Source organism: Puma concolor, chromosome B2, assembly GCF_028749965.1.
Source record: "Puma concolor isolate L17-30 chromosome B2, mPumCon1.1.hap2, whole genome shotgun sequence".
NCBI classification, from domain to species: domain Eukaryota; kingdom Metazoa; phylum Chordata; class Mammalia; order Carnivora; family Felidae; genus Puma; species Puma concolor.
Window position 1 is genome coordinate 96,562,662 of NC_141671.1, and position 21,306 is coordinate 96,583,967.

Below are 21,306 nucleotides of genomic sequence, written 5' to 3' on the forward strand. Positions count from 1 at the left end.
TTGTGATTGCTAGGATAACAAATTACCATAAGTTTGGCAGCTTTTAAAACAACACAGATATCTTTTTTTTTTTTTTTTTTTTCCCTTAAGAGAAAGAATCCCGAGCAGGGAGCCTGCTCAGTGCAGAGCCTGATTCATGGGGCTGGATCCCATGACCTTGGGATTATGACCTGAGCTGGATGCTCAACTGACTGAACCACCCAGGTGCCCCACATAGATTCTCACAGTTCTTTTGGTCAGATGTCTGGGCTGGCCCAACTGGCTTCTCTGCTCTGGGTCTCAGCTGAAATCCAGGTGTCGGCTGGCTGGGCTCTTATCAGGAAATTCTGGGAAGTAAATCTATTTCCAGACTCATTCAGTTCCCATGTGGTTACAGGACTGAGGTTTCCATTTCTTTGATGACTGAATGATGGCTGGGGACTGTTCTCAGGTCCCACAGGCCCTTCCCCCATTTTCAAAGCCAGCAATGGCAGATCTAGCCCTCATGATTCCAATCTGACCTCCCTTTCTGCTGCATTCCCTGACTCCAGCCAGAGAAAGTGCTCTGCCTTTAAGGGTTAGTCACTAGACTGGGCCCACTTCAGTAATCCAGGATTATCTCCTTATTTTAAGATGAGCTGACTGGTGACCTTAATTTAATCTACAAAGTCCCTTCACAGCAGCACCCAGATTAGTGTCTGATGAAAGAAACCAGGGGACAGGAATCTGGGGTGGGGTGGGGCTTATAAGTCTGCCTATCACATCTTTGTAGTTTGTTGTTGTTAAAGATCAAAACAAGGAAGACACATAGGTATTCCCATCACTTTCCCTACTTTTGCAGTAAGTTATATGCAAATATGAGAAACTGTAGAGAACAAAGAGTCAAACACTTACCTTTTTGACTCTGTTCAGTAGTATAATATCACACGGTTAGCAACACACACACACACATATATACACACATAATATGTATACGTATATCTGTATATATACGTATATGTATATATATCAATATGAATTCAAACCTTACTTGATAAGCCATTCGAAGTGTTGTTTGCTGTCTGAGCACCCATAATCGGTGGTCCAGGCATGACCAATGGTATATTTATGGAACTTCAGCATGTCCATTACTCCAACTTGGGCAATAACACAACCGAAGAGGTCAGGACGCTGATTTGCACAAGCAGCTGAAAACCAAGATAGAAAAGGGAGGCAGTCTCTCATTAAACATCTAAATAAACAAAAACAAAATAACACTTTAAATATTTTCAGAACCATGGTTATCCTTTTTCCTAGAGCACAGGAAGAAACCATCATAAATCCCCTGCCTAATGGCCATAAGCTTTTCTCCCTCCTTTCACTATATCTGAGGGGTAGGGTATTCTCACCAGGAATAGAGCTTTATTCCCCAAAGTGAATCTCAATAGGGGAGTGTTATTTGGAAAAACTCAAGGACTTCCTGGAAAATCTGTGTCTCCTGCTCCCTTTCCTTTTTTTTTTTTTTTTTTTTGTTTCCACGAAGAAAACTTGTTCAGGATCTATGACATAATAAGAAATATATATTTAGTCCCTGTCCCCAGTTCCTAGCACAGAACTCCTAAAACTCTTGGGATTTCCTGAGTGATAGGGGTAAGAAATAACTGGCCCCTTTCAACCATACCTGAGTTTATGCTAAAGAGGTGACTCTTGGTGGTTCCCTAGATGGCTACATGGTGGGGACTGGTGGCCAGAAGAGCCAAGCATGTGATTGGAGAGGTGGATCTTTAATCCCCACCCCTGACCTCTGGGGAGGGAGGGGCTGAAAATTGAATAACAGCTAATGATTTAGTCTATCATGCCTGCACAATAGAACCTCCGTAAAACCCCTTAACAGTGGAGTTCAAAGAGCTTCCAGGTTGGCGAACACACTGAAATACTGGATGGGTGGCATTCCCGGAGAGGGCATGGAAGTTCTGTGAGCACCCCTCTACCCCATCCCCTACTCTATGCATGTCTTCCATCTTACTGTTCCTCAGGTCTAAGAACTGTTCTGGCAGATTCTCAAACCTGAGGAGGCAGGTATGGGAACCCCAACTGATAGCCAGTCAGTCAGAAATACAAGAGGCTTGGACTTGGGTGTCTGAAGTGGGGGCAGTTTTGTGAGTCGGAGTTCTTGCCTTGTGGAGTCTGTGCTGACTGTGGGCAGTATCAGAACCGAACTGAGCTGTAAGACATCCAGTGGGTGTCTGGAGAGTTGGAGAATTGGTTGATGTTGGGGGAAAACCCCACACACGTGGTGTGGGAAGTGTCGTGAGTACAAACTGTTCATACAGCCCAAGGCAGGGCCTGAAACCCAGAACGGGCTCTAATTAATCAACTAAACAGTACACATTCTTGTACTGTTTTAAAATATTCTTCTTTGTATACTTAAGTTATATAAATGTATTTCTTTGTTTTGATAATTCAACAAGTGTTTATTGAACATCCTGCTGTGTGCCGGCACTGGAGATATACCAGTAAATGTTTTAGTGGGAAAGATAAGTGAACAAGCAATTCCAGTATGGGCAAGTCTGGGTGCTATGGAAGTGGGGGGTAGGGGTACCCAACCCGGTGTAAGGCAGATAGGGAGGCTTTGCAGGGCAGTCACATCAAAGCTGGCATGACGAAGAGTTAGTCAAGAAAATCTGGGCTTTTCCTGCCTCTGGCAAAAAACCTAGTTCGCACCCTAATTCTGATTTCAGTCCTCATTCATAATGCCAGATCCTGAGTCCTACCCTGGGGGACCCTGATTCTCTCACTCAGATGTGAGAGGGGCTTTTCATAAGCCCCTTTTTAATAAGCATTCAACACACTGACAAAGGGAAATCCAATTCTGCAAGTTCCTCATGGGACCAGGTTTGCCAAAAGACATAAACCAGTTCCTGAATATCAAACTGAAAACATAAAGGAGTTATTGGATGAAAGAGTAAATTATAGAACAATTCTCCCACTATTAGAATCAGATGGTATTTTCAATATCCCTTCTCATTAAATCTTAGATTTGCCCTTAATGCTTCTCTTTTACACCTTCACATACAATCCACGTGCAAATTCAGTTCACTCAAATTCAGGACACACCCAGAATCTGCTCCCTTCTTGCTACCTCCATCGCCACACTCCAGGGCCACGCCACCACTGGGCCTCACTGGGATGGAGGCCTCCTCCCTGGCCGCCTGCCTTTCTGCCCTCACCTCCCCTTCCGTCTGCCCTGATTGATCCCATCACAAAATAAGTCAAATTATGACACTCCCCCAAAGGCTTCTTATTTCACAGAGTAAACTGGGTCCTCTACACTGGCTACGGGGTCCTGCCTGCTTTCGCCTCCTGCCGTCTCTCTTCTCTCCTGACACTCTCCCTCGCTCACCATGCCCAGCAACAGACGTGGGCCTCTTTACTGTCACCAGAATGCTCTGTGCTCTTGCTGGCCTCAGGGCCTTTGGTGTGTTGTCTGCCTCCTCCACTAGAACAAAAGCTCCGTGGGGTCAGAGGTGGTGTCTGTGTTGTTTGAAACTGTATCAATGCCCTGTCTAAATTTGAACAAATTATTTTGGACGTATGTATTTTACCTCCATGGGAAAATTTTTTCACAAGACTATATTCTATTTTTTACAAGACTACCCCTCTTTACAAGAGGGGTAAAGAGTAAAAACAGGTAGGTATTCAGGTTTTGCAATGACTCAGTACATTTCAAGGATAAGGAAACTAAGTGAATGTGCTGTCCTCCCTGAACCCTCTTCCAAAACAGTGGATTTTCACATGTGTTTTTAACTTGTGCCTGTAAGTCCAGCCTACATTTGTACAACGGCCCGTCATATCCTAATGACGTTGGGTGTAGGACCCTAGCAAGCAAAGCCCATAAATGTTCGTTACCAAGTGAAATTTAACTACCGAAAATTAGGACAAGCCACTTTGAGGCAGTGCCACTTACAGGTGAAAGGAGACTCTAAAACCATAGTGTCGGGGTGCAACCCCAGCATCACACACTTTCCAGCTGTGTGACCCTAGACAAGCTACTCAACCTTCAGTGCTCCTGAGTCATCAGGAAAACGGGAATAACCCAATCCCAGTCAGTTCCTGTCTCTTGGGCTGTGTGAGTGTCAAATGAGAATATGCATGAGAAGAGCTCAGCCCTGGGCCCAGCACAGGTGCTCAGCAAGTGAGAACTAACAGTATGAACTCGCTCATTACTGTTACGCTGTGCATCCATCTGTATGCTACCTCATTTTCTCCATCTCTCCTCTCGCTGCACCCACAGCACAGGTGTTCAACAAATGTTTCATGATGATCATGCAAGTTCTCAGTAGCACAACCATAGGGGTTATCAGGCTCAGTCCCATGATGGCTGAACTCTCTAAACCTGTGGATCCGTGTGGGGACAGGGTCCTACCCAGTGTGCAGCTCAGAAGAGCTCAGGGCAGACAGGTGGGACAGCTTTTCAGGCTATCATGAATCAAGTCTACGTAAGATGGGTTCAGCAGTATCTTTTTTTTTAATGTTTATTTACGTTTCAGAGAGAGGGAGAGAGACAGAGTGTGAGTTGGGGAGGGGCAGAGAGAGAGACACACATAAAATCTGAAGCAGGCTCCGAGCTGTCAGCAGAGCCTGATGTGGGGCTCAAACCCATGAACTATGAGATCATGACCTGAGCTGAAGTCGAACGCTTAACCGACAGAGCCACCCAGGTGCCCCTCAGCTGGGTCTTTATGTGTCATTTATCAGGTACCTACTCCAATACAAATGGGTTTTGTTATCTTTGGACCACTGCTCCCATCCATGAGCCAAGTAAATCAAGAGCTGTCTACAGTGTATCTGAAAACCCCCAGAGTGTTAACTAGTAAGTACAATAAAATCCAGTTCTCACCCACTAAGAGGCCTCCATTTGAACCTCCATTAATAGTCAGCCTCTTGGGAGATGTGTAACCTTCCTTGATGAGATATTCTGCAGCATGCTGAAAGTCATCAAAGCAGTTCTGTTTGTTTGCCAAGATACCACCTGCAATGTGCCAAAGTGAAAGACTGGTTAAGAAACAAAACATTAAAAAAAGACAATTTTAACCTAAATGGAATTCAAATGATAGGGCAGAGTTTCAACTATTGATCACTTAAACACAATGGGCTGACACCACGTTAAGAATATGCATCATGGAAATCCATCAATACCACAATCACCAAGCCATACGGTGGATTTGTATTTTTCTAAATACAATGGCAGTGCCCCAAAGAGAAGAGATGATCTGTTATGTCAGAGAACCATGAGGACCAAAGTATGAAAGCATGTAATCAGAACGAACCTAGGTTTTGGAGAAGCTGAACTTAACCTCGAGCTGTGCTCAACCCTTTCTGAGCTCCACCTAGTGAACATGATGGGGCTGTGTGTGCCTCCCCCACCCGGGGACGACGGCAGTGCTCTGCACAGGTGTGCTTCTCAGCCCTCTCCCCTTTGCAGGAGACTGAAATCCTAACGATGAGAAAGAAGTTCTTCGGTTTTGCTCTTAATTAAGGAATGTAAGCAGGAATTAGGTGGGAAGGTAGTGCTGCAGAGAGCAGCCTATTACAGTTCCTCAGTTCTTGAATGAAGATCTCAGACATCTCCCCAGAGAATCCGGATTTCCTCATCTAGAAGTCATCCAATGTATACAACCATGCAAATTATGTAAAGAGAGGAACATTTGTAAGGTCTTGGAATATCTAAAAGTGAAGGCCAAAAGTCAAAGATGTACCCTCAAAAGAACAGATGTCTGAAATAACTGCCTATGAAATGAACAAGAAGCAGGCATAGCTCTAATTAGATATCTGAGATTAACCACTTCTACAGAAATTCAATTAAAGATGAAGCAGTGCTACGAAGAAATTTTTTCATATCAAAACAAATGTTATTAAAATTTTAATCAGAAATTATCAGTGAATTAGAACAGCTAGGATTACTTAGTTTCCAGAAATAATATCATTTTGGGTATATGACTATATTTTCTAAAGAGCACTAAATTTTAAACTCCATACATAAACAGAATGGAATTTAGATATATCAATGTTCAGTATACTGGGGTCTAACTGGAAAAGTACATTTCTGGTCCTATGCCTAAATCTGGAGAAGTTTATGAATCAGTTTAAACACGGCACAGATCGTCTACTCTTAGCCTCCCTCAAGCTCCAAACTCCACCCAGGGCTTTTGGACAATAAGTTGGTTCTAATTAATACAGAGATGAGAAAGAGCACTGTGCCTATCATACATAGCATGGTAGACACCTGACGACCAGAGGGGTTTTATGGGGAAGAATCTGGGTTCTCCAGGAGAGGGCCACAGGACCAGGAGTCCACGTAGGGGTGTATGTGAGTTAAAACAAACGTTGTCATTAGTAAATCAGGTGTTTCAGGTGATCCAGACTTAGCATACGGATTTGGGATACGAGTCAAATATATGGTATGTAGAGATTTTATTTGATCAATCATCTCTTAATATCACAGTATGATTTTAATGTAATTAAACTCTTAATATCAGGTCAGGGTCAAAATTACACAATGACCATTGATAAAGTCTTTGGGGATGACACATGGGAGTAGTTGACCTAATGATGGCAGGCAGGTCAGGAGCCCATTTGTTAATGAGAAATACTCTTGCTAAGATGCTCGAATAATTTATCTGATGTCAGCCCTTGGGGTGCTTGGTGAATGTTCAGTCAGACCTGGCCTTTCCTACATCTTGACATGTAACAGGTACTTCTGAAAAATCTCTTTACAGATCTATCCTCATCATTGCGGACTGGATTTGATGCAGAAAAGGCCTCAAATTTGGGAACAAGTAGATATACACAGATCTGCTGTTCCTACTGTGGGAAAAGACCCCTTTAACCTGGGGCTGCTGACCAAGCACTGGTGGCCACCTTTGTCCTAGCAGGCTTTCTCATAAATGATGGTCAAGGGTCAAGAGAGGGGAGAAACCTGGGGCTGTGAGGGTGAACGTGTGTTCCTGCATCCTCCTCCAGCTATTGGTTAGTCTATGAATTCCAGATACACAAAAGGCTGGGAGAAAGGATGTACCCCATATATAAAGAAAAGGAAGAGTTAGGGCTTTAAAAAATTATTACAGTTTGGAGAATGAAGTTTCATATAGAAGCAGTACTCTCAGCCAACTGGAATACATGTTTCAGGAGCCCAGAGACCGGAGCCTAAATCATTAAAACCAGAAAAGACAAAGGACGGAGCTCCTGGGTCTAAAACCTGCCCATCATGGAGTCACAGCAGCAAGGCCAGGAGGATGCTACTTCTCAGCAATCATGGGAAAATCAGAGAAAACAAGGAAAGAAATGCCCAGGAAGCTCTATTTTAGATTGCTCTTTTTCTTTTAAGAGAAAATGACCTATTTGAGAGAGCCAAATAATGCCACACAACCAACCTGGTATTTACTAAGAAGAGACAGAATAAATACCAAAAAGTGCCCTGCAGATTCACTTTTGACAGTGATAGATAAAAATGTACCTAGTGCATTGCTAAAAAACAAAACAAAAATGAAAACAAAACAAAAAAAAAACCCACCAATTCTGATTATGGTCTAAAAGGTATGTTTTGGAAAAATACACACTTTATTAAATTAAAATAAACAGATTACAAAGGGAAACAAAATGTGAAAACACGGACTTGTTTTTAGAGGGGCAGTGGTGCCTGCAACATGTTTGAAAATACCTTATTTTTCACTTGTCTAGCCAAACACTTTTCTGCTCCTGACCCCGTCAGCTCATTCAGATGTAGCTTTTGCTATGCCATGTCTGTGTTTCTGTAGAGAAAATACTTCACCTTTATGCCACGTCTCTCCGTATTCGCCGCCTCCTCTGATGTTGGCCACTGCAAGGACACCACCCATGTGCCTCACAAAGATGAGCCTGGACACACTGAGAAACAGAACAAATAGTTAACCTTCTGTTAACTGCCTGGTAAGGACCATGTTGTCTCCCTCCATCAAAAAGAAAATATATCCCTGAAGACATTCCACATGTAAAATACTGAAATAGGAGATTCATATTTTTGTATTATTTGATTAAAGTGAAAAATATAAAAGTTCTGATTAATGTTTAACTGCAAAGTTCATACATTTTCATGAACATTCGGTTTATCTCATTTTTCCATACTGGTAAATATTTTACTATACGAAGTGGGAATACATAATTCATTTTTTAAACTTTATTTTTAGAGAGAGAGTGTGTGTGTGCAAGTGGGGCAGAGGGGCAAAGGAAGAGGGAGAAAGAGAGAGGGAGAGAATCTTAAATAGGCTCCACAGTCAGCATGAAGCCCCATGTGGGACCTGATCCTGCAACCCTGGGATCATGACCAGAGCCAAAATCAAGAGTTGGACGCTCAACCGACTGAGACACCCAGGCACCCTGGTAATACATGATTCACAATGCAAACAGAGAAAGAACCAGAAGCCCTCATTTCATACTGAGTCCATCTTTTAAACAACTGTATCGGCAAACTGAGTATCACCAGCCACATGACACAGCCCTGGTGTGAATAGCTCTGGGCTGGCAGGAATCCCTAGTGGTGGTCCCTGCTCCACTGTTTCTGGTATCTTTCTCCTAACTATGCAAGTTGGAAGAAAGAAACCTCTTTAAAATATGGGTTTTAAAGAGTGTTTCCAGTTTTACAGACATTAAGATGCTAAATTAGGTAACACAAGGTGTGAGAGAGGTAGAGGAGACCAAGGACACAGGCCAGAAAGCAAGCATGGAGGTCTCAGGGCTGGAGAAGGTTTTCTGGAAATAAGCACTAAATAAGCACTATAAACAAGCACTAAATAAGACACTATAGCATAAAGTTGCTAGGAGAAAGAGTTAAGTAAGTCCTTTGGGAAATTTGGATTTTGTTTTCTCTTCCTCTTTCCAGTCTGACCCTCACAGTGCTGAATGACATCTATTTTCTGTTAGCTAAAATTGTGTTTTGAGAAATGTTCATGAAAATTTTATCGTTCTCCCCTTTTAGTAACTGGGGAAATGCAGGTCTCTGTAACCTGGGACTCTAGATGGCCTGAGTGGTAATTTCCCGAGTCTTGAGGATGCAGAGAAAGGGAGTCTGGGGAGGCGGTCATACCACACGACTGGATTGGCCAAATGGATTTCCAATCATTTGGTCTTCTCATCAGAATTTTTCATGTACCCTTGATGGTCTCTACGGAAGCTCCCAGCCTATCTGCTGGGTCCTGGGATAAAAATGGTACAGGGACCCTCCCTTAGTCATCTCTCAAATCCCCAAAGAGCAGGATTAATAGCTATTTGTACAAATGAACGAAGATAAGCAGTTTTAGCTACAACAGATCAGCGGAGAAATCCATGTTGTCTCTAAGTCCCACTGTAGCGACTAAGGGAAGCGAGGCTCAGGGTGCAAGTCTCTGACTTGTTCACTGAAGCTTGGATTTCATCACTTTGAGTGATAAAGAGGGGCACACAATGACATGGCAGCCCACCTGTAGCTCAGGCCCTGCCTAGAACAATGGTTGGTGCGGAGGCGGCTTGCAGGACGTAGAAATAGCACTGTCGCTGGACAGTGAATGAAGAGCAACCATTACTCCACTCATCTGACTGGCTTCCCTTCATTTTATTCACGTAATGATGCCTCACAAATCCTCTGAAAATATTGGTCTACATGATGATTTTACAACTTCATTAGCTTGTCACTAACAAAAGGATAAAATCAAACTCTTTAAGCAGATATCCAAGGCAGTTCATAATATCAAGTATTTCAGGGCAGGGACCGTGTTTCATACTTGATCAAGTCCTAAGTACTTAGCTGTCAAAGGTTCAAAACAAAGTAACAGTTTCCTTGTCTTCAAATTTTGGGCAGCTATTTGAATCTACTCTGAATTTATGTCCTGGTAGTCACCTGTCCATACATTTCTTCCTGAATATGACCAGATTTCCTATGAGGCTCTATTTAGAAGTTGGCTTAAAGCTGGTCTTGCTGGTAGGAGACTCCTCGTTTTTACCAAAAATGTTCACCACAAACTCCGTTTTATACTGTGAATCGGATACTGAAATCAAGTTTGCAAATAACTGACAGAAGATGTTTAAATAATAGCAAATGTACCAATGCAGATTTTCCCCCCTTGAACAATACTTGTTGGTAAATCATCACATAAACCGAACAGTTTAAAATGAAGTAACAGAATATACAGAAAATATACTGTGGTAGAATGTTAAGATGGTCTATTTTAAGACTCTGTGCTGCTGAAAAATATAATCATTAGCTGAAAAAACATTCCCTCTGAAAAGAATACTGAGGACAGTGGCGTGACAGCAAATGATAAACACTGAAGGTACAAGCTTCCTTTCTGTAAGACCTCAGTTGATGCTAACCTTCTGTAGCCTGGCAGCTATATATAGCCTCAGCATCTAGTTCTCAAACAACCCGTTCACTGAAGACATAAAATTAGCTTGTAAACGATCCTGAAATTCCTGACCCAAAGTATACATACTTAACACACAACCCTGCTCCTCCACAAAAACAAGCAAGAAATATACAGTTAAATATACTTTAAAAATGAGTTAATAGTCTAGTCTCTGGTCTCTTCCCACTCTATGGTGAGGATTAAATATACGCTGAAGTTCCAAGAGTATCCTCTGCTTACCTGTAGTTGGGTGTGATAGATATGTTGAAGCCGCCGTAGCCATATAAGAAAGCAGGATGAGAGCCATCCAATTTTATGCCCTTTTTATGTACAATGAACATTGGAATCTTTGTACCATCCTTACTGGGGTAGAAAATCTAGAACAAAAGAAAGTAGAGTAGATTTAGTAGAAGTTAGTCAACAAACACTTGCATGCTTTTAAATGGAAAAACGTGAATTCTCTCTTGAAGATAGAGAGGAGCACAATGGATATCCAGTACCATTCACTGGCTATTTAGTGGTGAAGCATCTTTCAGTTTTTATGGAGATAGTGTGGAGTCAAGTGTCTGAAAGTAGGGACACCTGAACTTGAATTCTTATTCCACAACTATCTAATCAGGTGACCTTGGGTGAGCCATTTATTATCCCCTGGCCTCAGCTCTTCAGCCCCTGATGGGGCCACTGTGCCTACTGCATGGTCCACGGAAGAGAACAGGCATTCAGTTCTCTACTCCTTGTCACCCTCCCAGCACCGGAAAAGTCAGATCTGGCCATCCTACCAAACGATTCAATTTGGGGAAACTTTTCTAGGAAACAAATTTCATATTCAACTTCCTCTCTAGATGTTAAGACAACTCTTCATTTCTTCTGTGTTAAGATATTAAGTAACTGTTAGCAACTACAAAGCATATATTAGGTTACAGTGTAGAACAACAACGATAAAGAAATCCTATTATTCCTGGTTAAAGACATTTTCTCCAGCATTCTTAATTAAGGCTCATCAAACTTGCCAGAGTCTGGGCAACCTTGGGCAATTTCAGTCAACATTTCTATATTCATTACTTCTTGGATAAAAGGAGTAAGAGAAAAAGCATAAGGAAGAGAACATTGACTGCTAGTCAAGTGATAAGCCATAGAATAACTGATAAGCCACCAAAAGCTGATAATGGCTTCTTCCAGACAGAAAACCTGTAAACAGCTTTCTGTTTGGGCAAACATGGTGTGTTTACCCCAAATGACACCTGGAAAGTGTTCCAGTTCAGAAACGTCTTGCTGACCTTCCATGGGACACTCAAGGACATAAGCCTTTGCGCTCTGTGGCTTGGAGCCATATTTTATCCAAAGCTTTTTAAGGTAGTTCTATTGTAGGAAGTTGCCACAAAGTCCTTGGAAATCAACCAGGGGTTGGGAGGTAGGGGTGCAGATTTAGAGAAAAGCACTACAGGGCCACCATAAATGCCTGCAAACTTGGTAGTTTTTGGAACCCTGCCAAGAAATAATAGCAAAAAAAGAAGCATTTGTTTTTGACTTCGGAGACAAATACTGAGACGTAAATTTGAGAGTTTAGGAATCATGGACAATACTCTGCAGGGTTCAGAATTATCAAAAGGGGCACACTTTAATTTAAAGTTGTTAGAGGCCAGTTAGCAGCCTCTAATAGAGTGTAACTGTGTGGGTGCTACAAGTAAATGCACAGTAAGAGGAGCAAGTTCCAAGTCCAAGTTCCAAGTCATTGGCTGGGGCTAATGAACTCAAGTGTAGGGCCTTCAGCTCAGACTTGAGGAGAATTTGGAGCAGGGGAACAAAGTGTCTCACACGATTCTTTTTTTTTTTTTTTCTTTAAATAAAGTTTATTTATTTTGAGAGAGAGAAAGAGAGAGCAGGGGAGGGGGAGAGAGAATCCCAAGCAGGATCCCTACTGTCAGCACAGAGGCTGATGTAGGGCTTGATCCCACGAACTGTGAGATCATGACCTCAGCTGAAATCAAGAGTTGGACACTTAACTGACTGAGCCACCCGTGTCTCACGTGATTCTACCTTAAATGAGTCATCTGTTCAAAAATAGCATTCCCTCCGATTTACACCTATCCTCAATCCCCTGATCTCTCTCCAATCCAGCTCACCCGTCCTCAGGCAATACCCTCGTCTGAACCCCACTCTTCACCCAGTCAGCAGGGCTGATGGCCCTCTAGTCCCCACTAAGCTGACTCTCCTTCTGTTCTTAGAGTTCCCATCTTGTTGCTCTTGCTATGGTACCACCCTTCTTGTGGCTGCCTGTACATCTCCAACACCTGCAAGTCTCCCCTGTCTGGCTCCAGGACAAAGGAATCCTTTTAGAAGATACCATCAGAAGCACAGAGTCCCCTTCGGGCCGTAGTTGCAAAAATATATCCAAGCTTAAGCCTGTGTCATTCGGATGTTAAAATAACATTTTGAACGCTGTCCAAAAGTGAAAGGGCACTGTGAGATGATTACAGTGAAATCACCTTCAAGAAAACTCCTTACAAGAAGGCTATTTCCGACTTGAAATAAATATACACACCATACAGATATGTGTGTATACAGATTTTATCACATCTCTACACACACACACACACACACACACACACGCACACGCACACAGCAGTGTTCTATGCCATTTCTGTTTATGGAACGGAAATTGATAATAAACCTTAACCTGACTCTTCAATAAAAGGGCAAATGGAATCTTGAGTCTCTTCATAACCATGGAATGAATCCATGTGAACATCTTAGAAACGGTCATTAAAAATAGCCCTGCCATTTTCCATCATATGCTTTGTACTTCTTTGACTTAACTGAAACTGATTTCCTCTTAACGCCGCTTCCTTCAAAAACTTTTAAGATGCTTTGGGGTTGTCTTTCCCACTGCTCTGGATTTGCTTGGATAGAAGGAGAAGCTGGCAGACTCCTTATTTCCATTTACTTCTCAAACCCAGTCTTAGTGGGTGGGCCTCAGCATCTATGACAAACATGTTAAATATGCAGTTTCCCAAACTGCATTCCCAGAAATTCTGACTCCATAGGTCTGGGGTGGAGGGCTGAAACGTGCAGATTTAGCAGGTCTCCTACCTATTCTGGCACAGGTGGATCAGGGCTCAAAAGCTAGTCACACAATTTACTTTTATCACCCCCTCTCTCCTTGTCAACTGTGTCAACTAAAACCAGGTGTGTCCCCACCATCCTTGACAATTCAATATGGAAGGCTATATTTCTCTTCCCCCTCGTTTTCGTGCGATTTTCTTTAGCGACTTTCACAGGGCAACTGAGGACCCATCCGGCATCCTGTCCTTACAGATACCTTAGCTTCCATGCCACGCTGGCCACTTGTTCAGATGTTTGCTGTGTGTCCGTTACGTGCCAGGCACTGGACAAGACCTGGCTAACTTCTTCCCTCACGGGACTCGAGGTGCATGGAGACAAACCAACGGGCAGTGCAAACACCCATCACCTGGCTCTGTCTTTGCCCTCAGAACCTGAGACTCTCTGCAAGGAACTCTGATGTTCCCCCTGTGTGACTCCAACTTGTTTTTCCACCACCTCCTTCCCTCCCTTACTCCTGGGGTATCTGTTTTCTTTTTTTTTTTTCCCAACTCTTATTACAACATTCAGTCCCTTATATTCTCTTGCTTTGTCAGCTTCACTTGGGCTTTCTTGCCCAACTTGAGACCCTTAGCAGCCCTCGTGGTGTCACTATGCCTGAAATCCTCTAATGCTAACCTAACCCCCCTGCATCCCTTCTCCTTCTCCAAGCTGCTGGCACTGAGAAAATGTCCACTCACTTTGCTGCAAATCAGTAATACCTGAAGTCATGGGCTCTGAAGTTATGCTTTAGGTCTTTTTTTTCCCTTCCCCTAAACGAGTTCCTTGCTTCTCCTTCCTTCTTTTCCTCCCTATGTCTTTTCCTAAATGTCCTCCTTATACCCTTTTTTTGTGCCTAAATCAACTCCAGAGTAGCTGTTCCCAACACTTTCCATTTTCTTCCATTCCCAACACCAGCCATTTGCATCCCCTACTCTTTGTCTTGCCTGTCGTCATAGAGGCCATCTGCTTGGAGTTCTTAAAAAACCTTCTGCCAACTTCACTCACCCTCTGAAACTCCAGAGAGAGATTCCAGTCCTTGACAACCCCCCACCACACTTCTGACTACCACAATGTTTTCTTTTTGTATTTTCTCCCTTTCCTTGGCATGCAAACACACTCCGACTTCTCCTATCCTATGTAACACAAAACGAAAACCTTTTGCATTGCCCTATGTGCCCCTAGAGCTAAATTTCCATTTCCCTCTTCCTTCCTGATCAATCATCTCCACAGTAACCCACACCCCCAGCTCACGCCTTCCAACCTCATTCACTCTTGTCTCCACCACCACCCTTAAAGGGCATCAGCGGACGTTTCTATCTTTCTCCTTGCCCCTCTACCTTCACCTCTGCCTCGGTGGTGCATAACCTTCACAAGTTTTTCATAGGCTTATAGAGACACATCTATTCGTACATATTCGCACATATTCGGGTTATTGTTATATGGCGATACACAGGATCAGGCTAACATTGGCCTACAGTGTACTCCTCCTCTCCTCACTTAGCAAGATATCATGGAATGCTTTCCACGTTAAAGCACCCAGACTTGCCTCATTAAAAGAAACCACAAAAAATGAAAAACAAAACAAAAATGGCAGCCTAGTATTTCATATAAATGTACACAAATACATTTAATCACTTCCTCACTGATGGATATTCAGACTATTCTTTTTCTCTAATCAACAATGGAATAAATCCCTTTTAGATAAATCTCATATACTCATTCTATGATTTCTGTAGAATATATTCTTAGAAATGAGATTGCCAGATCAAAGTATATGTCCATTTAAAAATTCAATATATTCTGAAAAATAGTTCTCTAAAAACAGTGTATCAATTTAAGTCCTTAGTGACAGCAATTACCTCAGTGTACATTTCTTATCAGCAGTGGATGTTAAAATGGATTTTAATTTTTGCTGGTCTAATAGGCAAATATTACCATTTCATAATTGCTTTAAGATTAGTTTTAAATTAGCAAACATTTTCATTTTAGTCATTTTATGTCTCTTCCTCAGAAAACAAAGTGTATCTGTTCTTTTATTGTGTTACTTTTCTGATTAGTTTATAGAAACTATTTTTTTTATGTCTGTTTTTGAGAGGTGGGGGGGGACAGACTGTAAGTGGGGGAGGGGCAGAGAGAGAGGGAGACACAGAATTGGAAGCAGGCTCCAGGCTCTGAGCTGTCAGCACAGAGCTTGACACGGGGCTGGTACTCACAAACCAAGATATCAGGACCTGAGCCAAAGTCGGACGCTGCTCAACCGATTGAGCCACCAAGGCATCCTGAAACTATTGTTACATTAAAGATACTACCTTTTTTCCCCCTGCCATGTTTTGCTTGCATTTCTTCAAAGCCTATAACCTGTCTTTTAATTCTCTTTGTGGTATCTTGAATATATATGCCACATATATAGACAGAAGTTTCTCACCCCAAGTTATATAAATATTTGTCTATATTTTCATTTTGAGTTTTTACATTTATATTTATAATCCAAATGGAGTTTATTTTTACATATGGTCTTTCCCCCAAATGGCCAACTATTATGTACCATTTACGGAAGAATTATTCTTTCCCCCACTGTTCAGAAATGCTATTTTTTAACTGGTTTCTTCCCAGGCCTCATCTGTTTTGATCTCTATCTGGCAACTGCTTTGGGTTCTTGGGCACAGTATCTCTTGGGTCCTTCTGTATTTCCCTAATTCTTTTCCAGCCTTCCTAACCAATCCAGACTAGCTCTTCTTCTTCCCACCACATGCTACTGTTTTCCATACTCAGTCTCTTCTTTTCTCTCTGCAAACCCACCTCTGCCATCTCAGAGAGCTTTAATAAATTACTCTCTGCTACGGACCTTCAAGATCGCACTTGCAGGCCACACGAGGGGCTGTGATCTCACATGGCAGGTGGCCCCTCTCTACCTGCAAGACACCATGCCCTGGGTATACGTGGGATGTACTTCCTTGGGGTTCTTTTATTTTGGTTAGTAACAGTGCTCTCTCATTTCTCTCTCTTTTCAGCCACTCAACTGCCAACTCAGAATCTGGTCTTGTGCCAAGGACCTCTCAGTCCTTTCAGTTCCCACAGCCAGGCCTCCCCTCCACCATCTGTACTGGTGGACCTGCTCAGGGTTCCATACAGCACTAGCCTCAAAACCAACTGTCTCCCTGACGCCTCTCATTTGCTAAAGTGGCACTATGGTAGGAATAGAACCTGAAACTACTATCAGTAACATACAAAAATTAGAATGTAATATATATATATATGTACAAAAGCCATTAGTGCCTTATGAGTAGACAACTGCCAAAGTTTGTTTATTTTTTTGTAAATTTTTTTTTTTAACGTTTATTTACTTTTGAGACAGAGAGAGACAGAGGATGAACGGGGGAGGGTCAGAGAGAGAGAGAGGGAGGGAGACACAGAATCTGAAACAGGCTCCAGGCTCTGAGCTGTCAGCACAGAGCCCGACGCGGGGCTCAAACTCACGAGCCGCGAGATCATGACCTGAGCCGAAGTCGGACGCTTAACCGACTGAGACACCCAGGTGCCCCACAACTGCCAAAGTTTAAATCCATGTGTAATTCTTCCATTATTTAATAGCCTATTGCCATGACAATACTTAGGTTCAAGTTAAAAAGCAAAACGACTTTCCCCCCCCCTCATACTTGTAACCAAATGAGAGGGCGCTGGCAATACACATCCATTGTTTTTGAGTGGCCACTGTGGGCACAGCCCTTTAATGGAATTCCAGGGCTCTTATGGGATCCTTAATGGACAGGAAAACAAAGTGCTCACACAAGATCTAACAGGCGGCTACTTGAGTAACAGAGAAAGTCTCTCTATCATCCAGCGGTAATGGCTCGTCATGTGAAGCTGATGGGCCCTGCCTTCCCTTCTTCCTGTCAGCAGCAGAGCAAACAGGTTGTGCAATAGAGCCAGCTCCACAAGAAGCCCGCGACACCAATGTAACAGGGTCTGTCCTTGGGCACACGCTTCCCCTTAACAGACTGCAAGTACCACCGAAGAAGCTCCTGGGAGATCTCATAAGAGGGTCTACTTAAGCATGTGGCCACATGAAACCTTCATCAGGGACAGCACAAGTCAAAATAAACATCATGACAGCCATTCAAAGCCAAAATAAACATCACGGCAGCCATGCAAAGTCAGTCAGTTCTAAACATTAGTGAGCCAGCCAAAGGTTGCTCAAACACTAGATTAAGAAAGCTTCCCTCCTTAATTTTATTTCTCTCCCCTTTAAAACTTAAATGCCTCATTTTGGAGACTCTCACAGCAGTGTAATAATGTTACTCCACATCTTGAACCAAGAACATTCAGCACAACAAGGCAATGAAGGTCTACATTCTCTGTGAAGCCCGCGCTGTTTGTCGATAGAGGACAGTGACGGGTCTTTTCTGAGCAGTCCCAAGACCGTGCCACTTGGTTGAAAAAAAGCTGGTATCAGTTCTTTCTAAGCCCCGGGGAGTTAATAAGATAATCCCAAATTCTGGAGATTTGCAATGTTTTAGATACAAGGAGAGACTGTCACTCTGGGACCTCATAAGCTGGTCACCCTCTCTTATTATATGAATGACAAACCTGAGGTCCATGAAGATAAGATACCTGCCAAGGTAACGCTGCCAGTTTATGGAAAATTACCACCATGCTCTCCTAAGTCCCTGGTCCAGGTTTTTTTCCTACTCTTATCACAAAGTAATTCACTGTGTTATTACTTCCTTGTAAATATCTTTATCGGGTGTAAACTATCTAATATTTTGCAAATGTTAGAAGCTTTGGCACTGATTTAATAGATTTTTTTTCCTCTCAAGACAATGATCACCAGTCTCTAGGGAATCCAGGGGACAAATATTCTGCCAGAGATACTGTGATTTATTGGCTTTTCTGTTTTTGTTACCCTCTTGAAAAGGAGACTCATTCAAGCATGTCAAAAGCCACATTTCAGATACAGAGGTTATAATATTTACTATTTTTTAAAGCAAAAAAGGTCTTCTTGGAAAGATAATCCTTCTCCAAGCAGTCATCAGTGTTACCATCTTGAAGGCAGATTACTAAAATAATAAAAATCTCAGTGTATCTGCAATGTCATTCTACTAAAATAATTCAGTTTCAATGATATTTTTAAAAGTGTAACAGATACAATTAACTTCACAAATGAAACACAAAAAATGCTTATGACAATCCTAAAGAAAGCAACCCCAACCTTCTAAGCAATCAATTAAATTTAAAGCAGATTCCAATTCTGTATATTGAAGCCCATATTCTAATGAATGATTATTTAACAGATAAGATCTCACAGATCCTCAAGTTGAATTCTTTAAATTAAAAAACTAGTATAGAAAAGAGACAAAGCGTTTCTACTTATCTAAAGTATATAGTATACAAAACAAAACAAAACACCAGAAATGACTACCCTTTATTGTCAAGTATGACTTTCCAGAGGCGCCACCAAATATAAAGTAGTATCACTCTGGAAGCATGCTTAGGCATGAGATGATGGTCACTGAATACATGCCCAGTTGTCTTAATGTGTAGTTAAGAGATGGTTTTTGAAAAGATGAAATAAAAACATTTTCCTTTAAAAAAAAGTGGAGCAAGGACACATAAACAAATCAAGGAAACATTACTGTTCTTCAAGAAAACATCAGTTATGAAAAGACTAGCCATCTCCACTATAACGATCACTTTTCTTGAAATGAATACCTTTGGTAATAAAATCAATTTTGCTGAGACATTCAAACATGGGCAACCACTGAAGCTTCTGAAAACAATCTTCAACCCACATTTGTTCTAGTTCAGATCTGGTGCTATCTGAGACAAGTGCCAGGGCTCTCAGGATCACCAGTAAAGGGACGTGCTCAGAGACGACAGAGGAAAAGTAAACTGCAGAGGGCAGGCCCTTCAGAGAGAAGAATGTACCATGATAGCAGCTCCTTCCTAATTTTAGGGCCTGACAGGTTAAAAGGAGAATGTTCATAAAAGGGTGCTGAGCTTCCCTTTTTATCAGAGTTGACAGAGGCCACTTGTGTGGCCTGTGCTAAGTGTGGCAAATACATGTGACAAGGAGCAGAGCTGCTCAGAAATATCATGGTCAAGGCAAACAGGGATCAAGACATTCCATTTCCCAAAGAATTGAGCAGAAGGCCATCTTTTTGCCTCCATTACCTTGTAAGATGAGTATAGGAAGGGCTTCCCAGGGTTTCGAGGGGGCACTGCTCATTTCTGTACTGTGCTTAGGTTAAAAATACCCGCCTGGCATTAGAAGGTTGTAATCCTATCTATTTTCCAGGCATTTAACGTTGGAGAAGCGGGGAAGAGTCACCTTTGGGCAGAAAATATAAAAGGAAATTTCTATTCCAGGTCCTTTTTGTTTGCTTTTCGAAGGATGGGTAGACATTTTTCTAACACTGGAGATTTAAAAACTCCCATGGGGGACCTCCACAGTAGCAACATCAGTCTATTTAAAAACCTATTTTAACTTTTGGTACATTTCTTGAGCACCAACAATGTGCTAAGTGCTATACTGATAATCTCTGCAAAAATGCATTCAGCTCTCAAAGGCTGGCCATCTGTTCTTTGGAATAATAAGCCCACTCCCAGTCTCGAACTATGGAGCAAGAAGTGAAATAGAAACTGGAAGATTCTGAACACAAGGAAAGAAAGACAGTGGCACAAGTAGATCATGGTACTTTGAAGTCTGTCTGGAGTTTAGAGGCATTCTGGGCTATGATGAATAAATATGGCTTGACCACAAACATACTAGCCATCTTCAGCTCCACTGATCTGACCTCTTTGTGGTCACTGCAAACACAATCAGACCTTTTCATAAATGTGAAGGACCTACTGCATGCACAGGTTCAGAGAAAGCAGCCTCTGTTTTTGTAACAGGCATTGTTTCTGCGGGTGCTCTCACAGAATGCATAAATTGCTGGTAATGAGGCTTACTACGGTGGCATTTAGGCTGCACGTCAAATGCACATGTGTTTGTTTTGTTCTTTATGAAAACAGCATGAGGACTCCATCACCAGGGGTTAGGAGCTCTGCACCGCTTGCATTCAATGAACATTTGCTGAATGAATAAATGGGTTAGAATTGCATATCAAACACTCTTTCTGATCCCCCCAAAACCTATACCAGCTCACCTCAGTTCCTAAGCCTCAAAAGGTATCCTGGATGCCTCTAGCACACTATCTTATCCCTGCCTGCCTGTCTCCTAATAGGACTCCCACTTCCAGTCTTTGGGCACTTGTTACCAGATTAATCTCCCTGAGATTAAAAAAAAAAAAAAAAAAAAAAAAAGAGTGAGAACCTTCCTTTTAATCTTGGTCACTCCCCTACTCAAAACATGCAACACACCCCCATCCTCTATAAAATGACTTTCATGTTTTAGACCAGATATTAAATCTCTCCACCCTCTGCCTTCAACCTTTCTGAATCCTTCCCAACTGAAACTGTCCTCTCCACCGAAAGTGCCCAAAGTTGGCACATCTCCAGATGCCCAAAGTTGCAAGGGTTTACAGACTAAAGCACAACTGAAAAAAAAAAAAAATTCACTGGCTCTTAGGAATTCCCTTATTTGAACCCCCTCTCATGCTCCTACCCAATGTAGGCATCCCCAAAGCTACATCTCAGGCAGGTTCAGCCTCTGCTTGGCTATTTCTAGTGGTAAGAAAGAAATTTACAAGAGCACAAATGGCAGCTTATTTCACTTCCGGAGCCTCTCTTGTTGTTAGAAAGTTCCTCCTTACCTGCAACAGCAGAATAACTAAAAACACAGGGAATAAGTTAGCCAATGCGCTGGAGATAGAACCCAGGGCTCATAAAT

General features: G+C 42.2%; 1 protein-coding gene and 1 long non-coding RNA gene across 2 annotated transcripts in view; one reads left to right on the forward strand and one right to left on the reverse strand.

Moving 5' to 3' along the window:
* Positions 1–21,306, forward strand: part of LOC147581121 (uncharacterized) — a 154,212-nt gene that overhangs the window by 109,895 nt on the left and 23,011 nt on the right. The window lies entirely within an intron of this gene.
* PREP (prolyl endopeptidase) overlaps positions 1–21,306 on the reverse strand; it is a 120,022-nt gene that overhangs the window by 2,780 nt on the left and 95,936 nt on the right. The window contains exons 11-14 of the mRNA XM_025925407.2: positions 10,614–10,750; positions 7,790–7,884; positions 4,859–4,990; positions 1,010–1,166 (exon numbers count right to left, since the gene is read on the reverse strand). Coding sequence (XP_025781192.1) covers positions 1,010–1,166; positions 4,859–4,990; positions 7,790–7,884; positions 10,614–10,750 — 521 coding nt within the window. The remainder of the gene's footprint in view (positions 1–1,009; positions 1,167–4,858; positions 4,991–7,789; positions 7,885–10,613; positions 10,751–21,306) is intronic.